The sequence below is a fragment of the Hoplias malabaricus genome, chromosome 4 (genome assembly GCF_029633855.1).
Source record: "Hoplias malabaricus isolate fHopMal1 chromosome 4, fHopMal1.hap1, whole genome shotgun sequence".
Lineage (NCBI taxonomy): Eukaryota > Metazoa > Chordata > Actinopteri > Characiformes > Erythrinidae > Hoplias > Hoplias malabaricus.
In genome coordinates this window covers 21,669,899-21,687,017 of record NC_089803.1, presented here as the reverse complement: position 1 = coordinate 21,687,017, position 17,119 = coordinate 21,669,899, and the positions used below count along the sequence as shown (strand labels likewise).

At 41.6% G+C, this 17,119-nt stretch overlaps 1 protein-coding gene across 6 annotated transcripts in view; it reads left to right on the top strand.

The window, feature by feature from the left end:
* enox2 (ecto-NOX disulfide-thiol exchanger 2) overlaps nt 1-17,119 on the top strand; it is a 237,408-nt gene that overhangs the window by 197,204 nt on the left and 23,085 nt on the right. For all 6 annotated transcript variants that reach the window (XM_066669752.1, XM_066669754.1, XM_066669749.1 and 3 more), the window contains 3 exons: nt 936-1,148; nt 8,688-8,794; nt 14,654-14,768. In XM_066669752.1, coding sequence (XP_066525849.1) covers nt 936-1,148; nt 8,688-8,794; nt 14,654-14,768 — 435 coding nt within the window. The remainder of the gene's footprint in view (nt 1-935; nt 1,149-8,687; nt 8,795-14,653; nt 14,769-17,119) is intronic.

Genomic DNA, 17,119 nt, shown 5'->3' with positions numbered 1-17,119 from the left:
GAAATATTTAGTTCACAGCTGTAGGCTGTAATCCTGTTACGGCGTCAGAAACGGGCCAGCACAGCAAACAGCCCGATGGGAGAAACCCACAGAATCTATAGCGGCCTGGTAAAGCACATTCCGGTGTGAAAGCCACATTAGCGTATCTGGTGGCTTAATGGACGCCTAATTGTTTTAGAGCTACATTAGCATCGTTGTCTCTCAGCCTGAATGGTAAATACATTACGAGCGGAGGACTTTTCTGTTTAACTGCTCCTTTTTGCAAGCTGCAAATTCAGAACTTTATTTCCTCAGCCCTGTCCTACACACCCCGGACAAGACGTGCAGGACGTATTTACCCGTTGGCACCTTAAATGGTTTCAGAGTTGGCTAATGGTGCCCAAAATACATGTTGGAAATCCTTCTTCCTTCTGTGATGTTTTTCTTCCTCTAAGCCTCCCGCTTCCTCTCGTGTCCCTGTAGTTTGTCTTGGCCCAATAAACATGTCCCGCTAATGTGTTTCGACACTGTTGGGTCTAAGATGAGACGCATTCCTCCCTGACACCAAGCTCTGCTCCCTCCCCTCCATCTGTCTATGTCTCTTTCTCTCCCTCTCTCCCTCCATTTCCCTGTCTCTGTCTTATGCTTCCTCTCCCCTGTTTTTTCTGTCTTCCTTGTTCTGTCCTGTTCTTCCTCCTCCGTTTTTTCTACTTTCTTTTACTTGTAATTTTCTGTCACCTTCTCTATCATTCTTCTTCCCTTTTTCTCGCTCTCATTTTTCTTTGTCTTACTTTCTTATCTATTTTCTTTCTTCTCTGCTGTTTGTGTTTTCGCTCTCTTCCTCTAGCTTGTCTGAGTCTTCCCTTTGATATATATTTTTTTATCTTTCACATTTTCTTCTTCTCTCTGTCGGCGTCTGTTTTCTCTCTCTCTCATATCCTCCTCTTTGCTTTCAGACGACTCTAAGTTCCCCGAGGCTGTTCGCGTGCTGCTGACCTGGGTGGAACGAGGGGAGGTGAACCGCCGAAACGCCAACAACTTCTATTCTATGATCCAGTCTTCTAACAGCCACATCCGCAGGCTGATGAACGAGAAGGCTGCACACGAGAAAGAGATGGAGGAGGCCAAGGAGAAGTTCAAGAACGCCCTGGCTGGGATCCTAGTGCAATGTGAGTGGAGCCTCCTGCACTGTTTGGAAATATGTATGGATTTTACACTCAACTCAAGGAGAGCGTTCAGTTCTAATATGAGCTCTCTACACTTTCAGACATCTTAACTAAATGTAGGTCTGCACAATAAGGATGGAGTTTCAGATGTCTATTGCTGTGGAAATATTCAAGAAAATTCAGTACGTTCTGTAATTTATATTTGTCAGATCATCCAAATACACAAAGAGCATCTGTGATTGGTCAGGAGACTCCCATCACAGAGTAAAGCGTTATAATTGATTGGTTTGATGCAAGTTTATATTTTATATATGAACGCATCGTGTAATTATTACTAATAAACGTTATTGTGCAGCCCTAACACAATGCATAGATCTGCAGTGCATTAGACATGATTGATCTAGTGCCAAGAACTAAGATTTCTATCCACATTCGTACACATTTACACACATTCACACTATGCAAGTCCATTTTCCCCACAGTGTCTGGGGAAATGTAAGTATTTACTGTAGCATAAACTGATATTTAAAGAGTCAGACAAAGGCAAGCAGGATTGGATTTAGACTTGATTTCTTCATACTCTAGGGTATTTCATGCTAAAAAACAAAATTTCAGTATGATTGAAAACCTTATGACCACCTAATAAATACAACACAGTAAATATTAAACAGTATAGCAGCGTTGAACTGAAAACCATGACAAGTTTTGGTCACTGCTTTCAAACATGACCAAAAGACTAATACAAAAAAAATGCCTCACAAGCAGTTTTCCTCCAGCATGGAAAAGCTTGTAGGTGGTGTGACACGCTTGGCTTTCAAACCTGACGCCCTGGTGTTCTTCTTTTTTCTTTGCTTTGCAAGCCTTCTATCACAGTTTTAGAATATTGTATACATCTTGACTGGGGTCAATGCTCAGCATCTTCATAAAGATCGAATAAAATGTCAACATTTGGAATCGAAGATTAACTCTAAACCAAATATGTTTGGAAGGGAAGAATGTTTACTTTACATTCAAGAAGTCGAGCTCATTTGCATATATGCAAAATAGTCTAAATTCTGAACCCTTTCCATTTTCCTGAGCTGAGAGCTGCATGTTATCCATTCAGATTTAAATTCTGTTTAATGGCAATGTAGCCACAGTTTCCAGTTGGAATTGAAACGGACCCCAGTCTTGGTATGTATCATGTTTAATGTAATGTTATATATTCTGTGGTGCAAATGCAGTGGGGAGTGAGGAGGTAAGTGCTCCAGAGGCCTGTCCCAGACTTGAGCTGAATGCAGACCCAGGTAGAGTATTCAGACTGCATCAGCACACAGCAGCTGCATAGACCTCAACACTGACCACTAGGCATGAATTACTAACTCAGTGTTTAGCCAGACCCTTCAGTCCGTGAGCAGCTTAAGGCACCAGTTTGCAAAAGTCTCCGGACAGCACTCCTGATGAGGATGGGATGACCATCCGTAGAATTAAAGTAAGTAACCCTCCAAGGGACAGAAGTTTCATTCAGCTTTGTTCTGATGTGCTTTCTTAAAGGACTGTGGGTGGACATTCTGATAAATATGGTACACTTCTGGAGGAAATAGGGGGATTTAAGACCACTTTGGCAACTTCTGTTTCAATTATTTCCAAGCAGTTGCACTTACACACACACACAAACACACACACTGCTTTCTCCTCTTTGCACTCTGTCACTCTCTCTCTCTCCAGCCCCTCCGTACTGGTTGCTCAATACTGTGATTGATTAGGTGTAAGTTGATCTTTAAGGAGTAATGGATATGGTCAGAGGTGCTTTGTCCTGCACATGCCTTACTGCTGATTGGTTTAAAGGTCCCCTCTGTCACCTTTGTCTTTGAAAGACACTGTAATATGGCATCCTATGCTACTGTAGTGCACTGGTAAGTAAGAGTGGGAGGATTTGATCAAGTTCATTTCCCACCCACTTGATAGGTTCCCCCATCACATGATGATAACAGACTGGAAGTGTAGGGGCTAGCATGTGCTTCCTCCAAGACATGTGAGGCCAGCCACTACTTCTTTTTAAACTGGCATTAACGTGGCAGATTTGGAAAGCTCAGCACTCTTGGAGGAATGCACTAACTGCAAATTCTGTTACAAAATGCTTGTATTGGCTAACATCATGCTGAGTCATGTGGAAGAGGGAGGGTGACACTACCCACACAGAGAGTGGGGCCTATTACGGAGTTCTCTACGGGACTCCAGGCCAAGGATTACGGTGATGTCACCAAGAGTTAAGATTCCCGTCTCCAAATGTTAGGTCTAATGCTTAGGCAGGTAGCCGTGCTGGAAAGCTACATACATTTTACCACACCATAGCTGTAATTTTAAGGTAAATACATTATGTAGTGTTCCTTTAAATATTCAAAATACATTTTAAGAAACGTACTCACACTAAAATGTATGATATAATTACACATTTTATAGTCATTTACAGGCATTGAGATATCAGCCTCCCCTACTGGCAAGAGTCTGACTCTCCTGACAAATCAGGGGAAACTAATTCACCCTCCTGCAACACCACAACACGCAAAAGTCACTTTCTATTCATGAGCGTGACTTGACGCTGGAGTTCCACCCATACAAATGTCACCACAAAGTTTGTGATCCCATGGGGAAGGTTTACAAGCAGTGCCAGGAAAACAATGGGCGCATACATATACATAAGTTCATTTCCCCTCTCACTGAAGATTGGAGTGCGACGGCCACGTTTACTTTCAAAGGCTATCAGGAGATGTCACATTTCCCAGCATTGCTGACTTCACCTGCAGGTTTATGCATGTGCTGTTTTGTTGTTTATCCAGCACATTCCTCTGCCCTGCCACTCGCGAGGTTATACCAGTAAGCTCCAGACTATTTGCGTAAGAATATTTGCTTAAGAATTCACACATAGCAATGACTCAAAGCTAATCAAAAGACTGATTTATTAGATTTATCGTAGTGGAATACCAGCTCGCTTAAGCAAATTTATTTTACCAAGGCTGGTCTGTTCAGTGATGGAATTCATGTGTCACTTTAATGCCAAGAGAAATGTCATTTTTTACACATTTTATCACTGAGATTATTTAACTTGACAGGGAATTAATGAGGTAGGGCTAGCCTCCCATGGCATTTAGTACAATCTTCCCTTCTTTATCTAGAGATGACAGACTTCAACAGTGTGAAGTGATTTCTGCCAGAAGTGGGGGGGTGGTAGTCGGCGCAGCGTTTGTGGTGTAGTATAATCATGTGTTGTCACAATAACAAACATGTGGCATAGCAGTCGGCCACGGGAGAAGAGGAAATTCAATACATTAGCAGTCCACGCGCTTTTAAATAGTACTTTCTTGCACTGAATTGAAAATGGAATAAACAAGATCCGTTTTGTTATTTTGTTCCTGTTGGGTGTCAAGAATGCACATTCTTCTGTAAAATCCCTGTCAAAATATGAGTCCACCAATGATTGAAAACACCATAAGAATGGGGGATATATATCATGTTTAGAGGGCATAGATCAGTAGGCGTAAATAGGTTAGTTAGAAGGCTAAAAAATGGTTGGAAATCATGTCTTAGGCTAAATTACCCATAAAAAGCTTACCAGGTTGTTTGGTGCTAAGTTCTTAAGAATAAATTAAGAATGTATATGTACATGAGCATAAGTCATGTCCACCTTAACGCTGTTACAACTGTCACAACAGATTATCAAGCATATTAGTCATGTAGTCATACAGTAGGGTTCAGATAAATCATTTTAAAGTTGTACAACGACCTGCTGACAAATATCGGGGATGAGAACAAAATGCAGGTTTTGTCAAGACGGTGTATCCTGATACAGAGTGAGCAGACTGTGTGTTACTATAAACAAGGCACAATCTGTTCCACCATATTGAATGTTCAAAAACAAGGCTTGATAAACATATTGCCCCACTGTTTTAAATAAGCAGCCAGTTTAGCACTGCATACATTACACTTGACTTCTCCAAGGCTCCCCACGTAACAGGCAGTCTACCAACCTTTTAGCAGGCTTTTATTGATGGGCAACAGGAGAGAGAAAATGGTCAAAAATGACTCTGAAGTGTCCCCCTCTTTGAGGAGCATTTCATAAGAGCTGTGCTAAGAAATGAGATTGATTTTACACTGGTCTTCTGAAGTAAGCCTCAGAGATCTTCACACATGAATGGCGCTGGTAAAATAGGTGGTATCTGGTAAATCTCTGTCTAATCTCTGCTCGAAGCGTTAGAGTGTGGCAAGACTAAAAAAAAATGTTTTATCAGAACCACCAGCGTTCCCTCAACCCTACACACCTCCAAACACAAGGCTAGGCAGATACACGCTGATTGAGGTGGGCATGCACACACGTAAGCACAAACATGCTATTTTCCCTGCCTTCTCAATCGATCCCTTCCATCAAATTAAAGGATGCTGAAGTCACTATCGATCTTGCCGCAGTACACTCAGTCAAGCTTGCTTGTGCCTCGGACTCAGATTTGGCAGCCCTATTGACTCCCATGGGTTTATTAGCACCCCCTCCCCTGTGGGAGAGAGAGAGAGAGAGAGAGAGAGATGGCAGATCAGTGAAAAGCCTTCCTACATGTCATTGAAAGGTGACAACTCACATGTAATATCAATGAAGCTCCATGAAACTCATTTGGACGAAAGCAGAAGGCGTGTTCCTCTATCAGCAGTGATCACTTGTCTATCAAACCATTGCCATGGTGTGTGCTGTGCTGGAGATGACAGCACACATGGTTTCTCCAATTTGCAAAAAGGATGTTTCACGCAGCTGTGAGAGGTGTAACACCTCAAATTCACGCTTGTTTTATACTAATGTGACAAGATTTATTTAAAACCTTTGCTTAAATTACAGCATTGACTGAATCAAAGTTTGTTTACCAATTATTCCAAATGTAGTCAGTTTACCAGGATATGTTTCATGACTGATGTTCATTTAGTTCTGCACAGGAACTATGAGAAAATGTGAGATAATGAGAAACAGCATTCACCAGAATGTTCTGACTAATTTTGACCAAAGGTTTTGTAAAAATTTCCTAAACTACAACTGTTGAAAGTATATACAGGGGTTAGACAATGAAACTGAAACACCTGTCATTGTAGTGTGGTAGGTTTCACAGCTAAATTGGAGCAGCCTGGTGGTCAATCTTCATTAACTCCACATTGCACCAGTAAGACCATGTGCATCCAATGGTTCAAACATTGTGTCCTGAAGGCAGTGCTGTGTATCAGGACGACAATGCACCAATACTCACAGCGAGACTGGTGAAAGATTGGTTTGATGAACATGAAAGTGAAGTTGAACATCTCCCATGGCCTGCACAGTCACCAGATCTAAATGTTATTGAGCCACTTTGGGGTGTTTTGGAGGAGCGAGTCAAGAAACGTTTTCCTCCACCAGCATCACGTAGAGACCTGGCCACTATCCTGCAAGAAGAATGGCTTCAAATCCTTCTGACCACTGTGCAGGACTTGCATATGTCATTCCCAAGACGAACTGACGCTGTATTGGCCTCAAAAGGAGGCCCTACACCATACTAATAAATTATTGTGGTCTAAAACCAGGTGTTTCACTTTCATTGTCCAACCCCTGTAAGTCTGCCTTGTAATATCTAGATCTCCAAGGCACAACTGACTATTAAACTTTGAACCACAAACAACAGTCTTTTGGCTGAACATCAATAACAGACAATGATACATGTTCATACAAACATATTGCTGCTGGTGGAATCTTTCAATTAAATATAACAAAACATTTTACTCTAAGTAATTTTAGAGCATGTCTATCGATATTCTACACATATGACACATTTCTTATGACAAAACTAAAATGAAAAAATTACAATAATGGAGAAAGCTTGTTCTGAAAATGACAATATTTAGCCCTGCAGAACTGTAGCTGGTCATGAATTGGGCTGTGGTTTATACAGCATTAAAGGCAACAGTTGTGAAACTGCTAAATCTACTGATCTGTCTCATAGCAACACTTTTAAATCAGTGGTGTCGAACTAATTTGAACGGGAATCCTGTGGAATTGCGTGTAAAATCTCTTTTAGAACTTCATCTCAGGAGAATGTTGCTAATACGGCGAGGTGTTGAATTGGTGATAAGTTAATAAAGTAAATGGGATGGGGGCACCCAGGTACCTGTGCAGTAGTGGGATGTGTTTTCAGGGCGGTTGTTTTCTAGCTCTGAGTAGTGTTATGTTTAGCATGCTGTTTCAATAGTGTTTGTAGCCTAATATTCACTGAGTTCATGTTTTTCATCAGTTGTTTGAAGCTTGCTGCCTTGTGGGATACGGTGCAGAAGTCAGAGACCACCCATCTTTTTTCTCCTAGTCGTAGCAAAAGACATTTAACAGAAAAACAAAGACTTCAACCTCTAACGTGTGTCCAACTTTCACTCATTGTTATTTTTTGGTGTAGGAGGGCAGACTAGCTATTGATTTTCCAACAAAATCTGTACCTTGTTCCATGCCTCCAAAGTTCAGTCCTAAAAGTTGGTTCCATTTTCTGCATCTCATGATTCAAGTAGTTATATTTGTTTTCTTGTTTATTTGTTTCTTTTCTTTTTTTTCTTTAATCCATTCAAATCCACATCACTGTGGTCTTCTTACTGTGGAAGAATGGACAGAAACCCTTCTGCATTTTATATTACTATATTTATTTAAGCAAGACAGGAGTTTAAACATTTTTAACAAGTTAAAAATTGAAAGTAATAACTTGAATATACGAAGCTTTTATGTTTTTTCCTTTGTTTTTTCTTTCAACGCCTCCATTCTCATGCAGACCTCTTTGACTAGTAGATTAAATGCCCGAAGTGTGGTCTCTGTCTTCTTCTCGGCTCCGTGTGTCAACGCCAACCTCTCAGACCAGCATGGCCTGATTGATTGTCTCATCTTTCATTTCGGAGAAGATGAACCCGTTTTGGTATGGTTTGCTCTAATGAGTTGACACAAGGCGAGACGTCCTCTCTAATCCACACACGCAGCAAAGTAATGATGTGCTAGCTCACTGTAGATGAAAAGCACATCTCATTAGCTTCTACCTGCTTTTTGCGAACGAAAGAGATCCTTTTGATTATCACATTTGGTGCCTCTGAGTTTCTGTAGAGGTGAGTGGTGGTGTGTTTATTAAAAAAAAGGAATCACTTTGCTCCTGTAGTTCATTTCTGTCTCTCTCTGAGAGCCTTAACTCTGCACATGTTTTTGATATGGACGCTCTAACAGTGCTCTCAAAGGAAAAGTTGAACAGAAGTTTCCAGAGTGGTCTGCAACGGGCACGTAGATCAAATAGCCCAGCCATTAAACTCCGGTCCCTTAAGCATTAAGACTAGTCCACCCTTTTAAGCTAGTCATCCATGCTCAGTATTGTTGCAGTAGAGAGGGAGGGAGAGTAGGGGGAAGAAAAGTAAGTTCACTTGCCTTCCTATCTGACACCAGTTTTTTTCCACTCCTCTGCTCCTTCCCAATCGCCCCTCTCTCTCTCTCTTTCCTTGTGGACGGTACATACTGGCCCCTGCGTCCCCCTGCCACAGTTGAGCAGATTGTGTCTGTATTCCACGCTGCTTCCAAACAAAAGGCATGGGACCATTTCTCCAAAGCCCAACGCAAGAACCTGGACATGTGGCGCAAACAAGCAGAGGTTGGTGTTTTCACTTTTGTTTTCTTTTGTTTGAAGTGAATATGTTTACACCTCATATCTTTACCCGTCATTAAACTTTGCACACTGATCCGTTAGCTCCTACCCTCTGTTCAGTCTCCCACATGTTGAGTGGAGTCCATATGCTCCCTCCGCAGTCGAACATTAATTAGCTCTTAAGCAGGGATATCTGAGGCCGTTTAAGCTCTCTCCATCATAGCGAGGCTGTAGCCATAATCGCCAGAGAGCTCGGGAGTTCCCAGCAACACACGAACCCCTTAGTAGGTAACACACCTGAGTGAGCACTCACCGAGTATGCATCGGCCCAGTCCCTTTTCATCACAGATTTATCATAGAGAGCCCTGGGGCTCTTCTCCAGATCAATGTAGTCAGAACACACTTTCTCACTTACTCCCTGCCTGTGCTGGGCTTTCTTACCAGAGGACAGAGATTTCCTTCTTTTCTCTTGTTTAGTTCTAAAGCAAATAGAGTCATTCGAACACAGGGACAGACTTCTTATTAATTAACGAGCTCCAGCGGCACTTATTTGTTTTTTATTTTTTTCTTGTGTCCATGGGGAAGCTGATGAAGAGTAACTCTGTTATGATTTTCTGGTCAGTCGGTAAGTGTTGAGACCTGTCTCTGGGTGCCAGTGAGCGAAGACCAAATCTGGTGTGTAATTAACATCATAATCTCTTTGTCAGGCTGCGACAGAGCAGCATTTTAAATGGATCACAGGACTGATGCAGATTTACTTCTAATAATCTAAACAGTCCAAATGTGCTTGGAAAATTGTGCAAGTAACTATTCATATCTGAGGATTTCGTCAGTCTTTTTATCACATAATCTGCTTAGTGTTAAATGGTTACTGGATTTGGAATGCGTATAACGGGATACCTAAACTTGTGATGCAAGACATAATCTCATAATTTGAATATACGTCTGGGAACAAATTGCTTTGTAGTGAGGACATTGGAAACAAGGATACAACCTCTTTAGGACCGGCTCTCGTGTTTCTCACGGCTGTGTTGTATAAACCTCTGGAGCGCCAGATATTACAGGCAAAGCAAACTTGCAATGAAACTTTTTGATTAATTTTTTTAATGCTTATTATTGCACCATGTAATGTGCCCACAGGAAGCATTTAATTTTCAGTTTTATGTTGAATCCCTACGCTTAAAACAGTCTTTTCCATCATATACTGTTGACTAGCGCCAGTCACTTCCTACGTCATGCTCCACCCAACCTTCCAGAGGTATTTATTTGCTTTAGAGATCTCACACCCCCCCCCCCGCCCCATGAACCAATTATTGTTCCCAGACGTTCTGGATACATGATCATGTCTCGCCCCACAAAACTAAGGTATTGCAAGAATAAATTTTAAACCAAGAGTCTCTTCAACATTAAAGGTAGGTGTACAGAACGTGAGTTTCTTTGTCATTAATGAATATTTGTTTAAATGTTTATTTCTTAATTTATTGTCATACTAGAGTTACCCTTGATTCTTGATGCTTCTGATAATGGAGGTCAATCTGTGTTCTCTCTTTTTTGTGCTCATAATGCTCAATACGTCTTCAATAGCATTACCATCCCCCAATAAATTCTTCTGCAGCCAAGCGTACATTTTAGCACTTTCTGCCTCTATATTACAGAACCTGAATTATTCCCCCTCAAACCAGTGGGCTGCCGTAATTCTTAACTGCATTTCCATTGTAAAGCAGCAAGTAGAGCATCCACTGACCTCAGTAAGCTGCAGCTCTCATTGTAATTCCAGGGACACTCATTCATCCTGCTCTGCTGTATGGTGAACTCATTGATGAAGCAGTAATTGCGTCCTGATTGAGGCTGGCTATGGTCAGTCCAGGGAGCAAATACATGATTTGTGATTTTTTTTTTCCTTCAGTGTTCCATTGGAGGATTGGTATCAGAAATGATTTTTGCTACAAACCCCTTTTCCAAATAATTTGGGACAATTCCTAAAAATGCAATAAAAACTAAACACTGTAATTTGTTAAAATCCTTGAACTTGTATATAACCGATAAAAGCAAAAAATATATATATATATTCAGTGTTTTCTCTGACAAACATAATTATATTTTGTAAATATGAAAAATAATGTAATATGATGCCTGTAACACACAGTTACAAGTAACACTTTTCTGGAAGGTTCCACAATTAGCAGTCTATCTGGTAACAGTTGAGGTCATCATGACTAAGTATTAAAGGAGCGTCCACTATCATTGTCACTTAATACAGACTGCTTCTGCATCAAGAAATACAACCTGAAACTCCATTAGGCAAATAGGAAGCCATATATTTATTCTGTACAGAAATGACAGCAAGTTTTCTGGGTCCAAAATCAACAGAAATGGATAGAAAGACAGTGGAAATATATTTTGTGGTCAGATGAGACCACATTTCAGGCTGTTTTGGGTGAAAATGGAAGTTCGATGCTACGTCCATCCAGATGGCATGGTGTGCATCAGTACCCACAGCATGAGTGATCTGCAGATGTATGAAAATATCATGAATGTGAAGTCTTTTATAGGTATTTAGAAAGGCATGCTGCCATGAAGACCTCATCTTTTCCCAGGGCCTCCATGTCTGTTCCAGCAGGACAAGGCCAGGCCTCATTCTTCATGAGTTGCAACAGCATGGTTGTGTAGGACTAGTGCGTGTGCTTGACTGACCTACACTCTTAGTTTATCATTAAAAAATATTGAAAATATTTCTGGGGTTTTTTTTCTGTTAAACAGAGGTTTAAGTGAATGAACAAATTATAGATTTCAGTTTTTATTAGATTTTAAGAAAGTGTCCCCAATTTTATTGAAATTGGATTTGTATTTGAATATTTGCATTTTTGGGTGGCGCGGTGGTGCAGCAGGTAGTGTCGCAGTCACACAGCTCCAGGGGCCTGGAGGTTGTGGGTTCGATTCCCGCTCCGGGTGACTGTCTGTGAGGAGTTGGTGTGTTCTCCCCGTGTCCGCGTGGGTTTCCTCCGGGGTTTCCCGGTTTCCTCCCACAGTCCAAAAACACATGTTGGTAGGTGGATTGGCGACTCAAAAGTGTCCATAGGTGTGAATGTGTGTGTGTGTTGCCCTGTGAAGGACTGGCGCCCCCTCCAGGGTGTATTCCTGCCTTGCGCCCAATGATTCCAGGTAGGCTCTGGACCCACCGTGACCCTGAACTGGATAAGGGTTACAGATAATGAATGAATAAATTCTAAACTCATAATTCAGCTTTTAAAGTAATATTCATTCCTGGGGAATTCCACAGATGTTGGGTGAGAATATTTGAGTTGTTTGATATGAAATGATTCAATGTAGAGTAACTTGCCAACAGATTTCCTCAGCAGTGACTGTGACAAACCATGGCTTATGTCTACTCTACAGATTTAGTCATTTTATTTACTACTGTTAACATTCTGTCAGATTTTATGTTATACACAGGATGATGATCGTAAAATAGTGAACAATTATTTGTGATTGGGTTCATTTGTTAATTAAATCACTGTATGCTCCTTTCTGTCTTAAATACATGTAATAAAACATATCTCATATATCTGGACACATGCATAAATATTTCAACTATGTGTGAGAAAACATGCTTCCTGTGTCAAACGGCTGAAAGTTACATTTAAAGTTCTAAATTTAAATTAATATTTTTGGCCCAAATCTTCAGTGTTTATCCTCATTTACAATTCTGTATTTTAGTCAATTTCCACTTCAGTGGTTCTGTAAATACATTCTGTTCAAGTGATGACTCGGTCTTGTCACCTGTGAACATTTCTGATCCAGTGAGGTTCTCTGGAGTCTTGTTTAACACCCGTTCATTAATTTTAGAAAATCAGAAATTCTGTCATCAATTTAATTGCATTTTCAGTGTTCCCAATTTGCTCAGCATGAGATGAGCTCCTTCAGTCCACAGTTTCTGTGATTCTGCTGTGTTTGTGTGTGCGTGCGTGTGTGTGTGTGTGTGTGTGTGTAAATATATATAACCTAGACTTCCTATTCATTCGTGATTCACCTTGTTAATGTAAATTCAGCAACAGTAGTTCATCTGTCACTGCACAGTGTGTGTTTGTCGTCCTCTAGTCCTTCATCAGTGGCACAGGACACTGTCGACATGTTTTTGGTTGGTGGACTATTCTCAGTCCAGCTGGGACATTGAAGGCTTTAAAAACTCCAGCAGCGCTGCTGTGTCTGATCCAGTCGTACCAGCACAACACACCACCATAACATCAGTGTCACTGCAGCACTGAGAATGATCCACCATCAAAATCACACCCGCTATGTGGTGGTCCTGACCAATGAAGAACAAGGTCAAACAAAGTATGACAGAGCAGATGACTACAGTATGTAATTGTAGAACTACACAGTGCTCCTGTGTAGTCAGTGGAGCTAAGAGAATGTACAGTAAGTGAGAAACAAGGAAGTGGTCTTAATGTTGTGACTGATTGGTACCTCCTGGTCTCCTCTCGGTTAGATTGTCTGTCCATTGTGTATCTGTAGCTGTCTCTAACTGGCCACTCTGTGGGCAGTGGGAGAGTTTGTGCTGATTGTTATTCGTAGCGCTGCGGCAGGTAACTTTGTGTGATTGGTCATATGGGATGGACTGAATGGCGGCTGCTGTGCTGCGGGTGGATTGGAGAGGAGGCTAAAGCCACGCTCTTACAGAGGAGACTTCAAAAGAAAACTGCTGCCTCCCTGCAGCACACCAGATTAGTGCTGTCTCTCTCTCTCACTCTCTCACTCTGACTCTCCCTCTTCATATACAGTTTCTCTCTTCCCCTCATTCTTTCTCCACACTATCTCTCTCTTTACTCTGCCTTTTCACCACCAATGCCTTTTCCTTTGCTGTGTCTATGTCACTGTTCACTCTTATCTCTTTATTGCTTTCTCTCCTGTCTTCAGTGTATCTTCCTTGATGCTTTTGCTCTTTTTTTCCCCTCTCTTCCCTTTCTCAATTTATCTCTTCATCCCTACTCACCTTCCTGTCATTCCTTGTCTTCTTTTTCCTTTCCCCCTCTCCTCAGTTACATCAGATTTCTCCCCAACCTTCGGCATTCTCTTGCACTCTCTCCTCACTATTCCTGTCTTTCATTGTCTACCTCTGATCTGTACGCTCTCTCTTTCTCTATTTGTAGATGTGTTCACTGCATCTCTCACTCTCTCTCTCTCTCACACACACACACTCCCACGGCAGATGGGTGTGTTTATTGCACTACCTGTTCGACCCCTGTAATCCTCAATGAGATCATGCATTGCAGTGCTGCACAGATGGTGATGTTTATGTTCAGCGTTTTGTTTGTTGGGGAGTGAGTTTCTCTCCTGTAGTAGTTTTGCTGTATGCATGTGTGTGTGTGTGTGTGTCTGTGCATGTGTGCGTGTGTCCTCCCCGATGCACATGCCTCATTAGCTGCTGAGCTCCCCCGTTAGGTCAGCCAGCAGGCAGCACCCATGCAGAGACATCTGCTCCGAGTGTCCCTTCTCACCCCAACGGATCTGTGCTGGCCACAAGCGCCCCCCCACCAGCCCCGCTCAAGCACTGATGCCAGCCATTATAGCGAATAAAAGGCTCCCACTGACCATCTGAACTGACAAGGTCAGCCAACACCAAGCCTCCCTGTGCATCAGTGTAGCTGGCCTGGTTCTGTCCGCACTTACAGCACTTGTGGGAGGTGTCTTTTCTTTCTTTCTGTATTATTTATTTATTTATTTTCATTTTTATTAAATGAGTTTACTGACTAGTTTTCGCGCTTTGTTACATTCCCAGTGTCCGTATAGATTATGCATTAATGAAAGTCTGGGAAAGGTGTCCCAGCTGCCTCAGAGGTCAAAGTTCTTCTCTCTGTCCTGTAGGAGATCAGGAATATCCATAATGAGGAGCTGATGGGCATCCGCAGGGAAGAGGAGATGGAGATGTCTGATGATGACATGGAGGACGTGCCAGACAGCAAAGACTCTGACGACTTAGGTAACTATAATACTTTGACACACACTCTCACACACACACTGTACACTGCCCAGCACAGTCCAGCCCACTGCCCCGCCAAGTTTTAGGGGTTTCCACTGCAGAAGATTCCTCCTGGACTGAAGTGTTGGCATATTTAATAAGCTTAGAAACAAGAAGTGAGAACGATGCTGAGTGCTACCTTTTATTTATTTATTTATTTTTCCTTGCAGTTCCAACGAGTTCAGAAGCTAATTACCTGGGTCCACATTTATATAACTACTAGATATAGGAACACTGAATCTGGCATCATCTTATGCGCAGGAGTACAGTGCATAAGATCTGATGCTAGATCAGTGGTATTCAGAAGTGATTTGCTTTTCCTGCTTCTTCAGTCCCATCAGTAGCTAATTACCTAGACCCATATATATATATATATATATATATATATAACAGAGAATATTTAACATGTTGATCTGGAATCAACTTATATATTGTGAATAGAAAGAATAATATCACATGAGCTGATCTTAGATCAGTTTTCCTCCTAATTTCTTTTTGTACCTCAGTAGCTAATTACTCACATCCTTATTTAACTATCTTCTGAAAGTAAGAACACTGACCTGGAATCAGTTTATGGTCTTTAAAGGAACACTAGGGTTATATGATTATTATAAGATTATATGATTATAATTAGATTAAGACTACACTGACCGTGTAAGAGAGAGATTACAGCCTCTGTCAGCTACTCCAGCCCTGCGACTTAGCCCTGCAGAAACTGCTAGATGTAACCTAATAACTAGGTAACCACCCTCTCCCACCCTTTATGTCAGGACACTGCTGTAAAGGTTAATTGCACTCTGCAACAGCAGGGGGAGCCCATGAGCAAAAATATCAAGATGTACATAGTGTTCCCTTAAATGGATAGGACAAATGAGTTCTCATGGGTTGGTGGGACTGGTCTAGATTAGTGTTCTACATATCATTTAAGTATTTGATAGCAATTGTGAAAGTCGTGAAACAAGCTCCTCCACACACTGTTTCCCTACATTTTTGTCATTCTGGGTGCTGTTCTAAGAATGTCTAAGCATGATTGAGTTTGTTGAACAAACAGGTGAAAGTCATAAGGCGTTATTCTGTAAAATCTGAATTGTGTTATCTCATGACATAATAGGTTAGCCCAAGGATGGAAACATAATGTTGGCATACAGCCGCAACATTAGATTTTCTGTCTTTTCTCGCCTAGTGCTGAATTAAATTCGGGTTTCCCTGCAGCTTGACATGCATTAAAGTTTTAACCTAAAAATGTCTTCCTCTGCTCCTTCAGTGCTCCTGAAGGCAGTTTTAAATCTTCATGGCTCAAACAGCAACACGAGAGCATTTGTCAGCCCACGTTCCTGTGCCTTATCACAGTGTATAACATTCAGATGTGCTTAGAGTAAGATCAGAAATGTTACAAGCATCCATTGCTGCTTGTAAATCACTGAGCTTCACTGGGTACACGCGGACATCATTTGAGCATAGCTCTTTTCTGTTTAAGAGAGGGAGTATCAGCTAAGTTGCTATGCATTTCACTTGACTAGTTTAACCTTTTTATATATAGTGTTTGTAAATAATAAAGAGGTTACTGTAAAGTAAACAGGACGTTCATTTATCAGCTCCACTGACAACACAGAGGCACTTTGTAGTTCTACAATTACAGACTGTAGTCCATCTGTTTCTCTGTGTACTTTATCACCTCCATTTCACTCTGCTCTTCAGTGGACCCCCATAGGACCAACATAAAGCAGGTATGGTTTGGGAGGTGGACACTGACGTGGTGGTGGTGTGTTAGTGTGTGTTGTGCTGGTACGAGTGGATCAGACACAGCAGTGCTGCTAGAGTTTTGAAACACTGCGTCATCTCACTGTCCACTCTGTTGGATACACCCACCTAGTTATTCCATCGTGTAGATGTGAAGTCAGAGACATCATCTATCGTTTGTGTTGGTCATTCTTTAATCCTATAGCAGTGGACACAGGACGTTGTTGGCTGGATTCTCAGTCCAGCTGTGACATCGACGGCTTTAAAAGTTCACGCAGCACTGCCGTGTCTGATCCACTCATACCAGCACAACACACACTAACACTACCACCACGTCATTGTCACTGCAGCGCTGAGAATGATCCACCACCCAAACCACACCTGCTCCATGGTGGTCCTGTCCATTGAAGACCAGAGTGAAATGTGGACAAAAATATATGGAGAGAAACAGGAGGACTGTGGTCTAATTCTAGAACTACAAAGTGCCCCTGTGTAGTCTGTGAAGCTGATAAAATGGACAGTGTTTAATTGATTTGAATAAAGGCTAATGGGAACCAAATTTTTCATTAGCA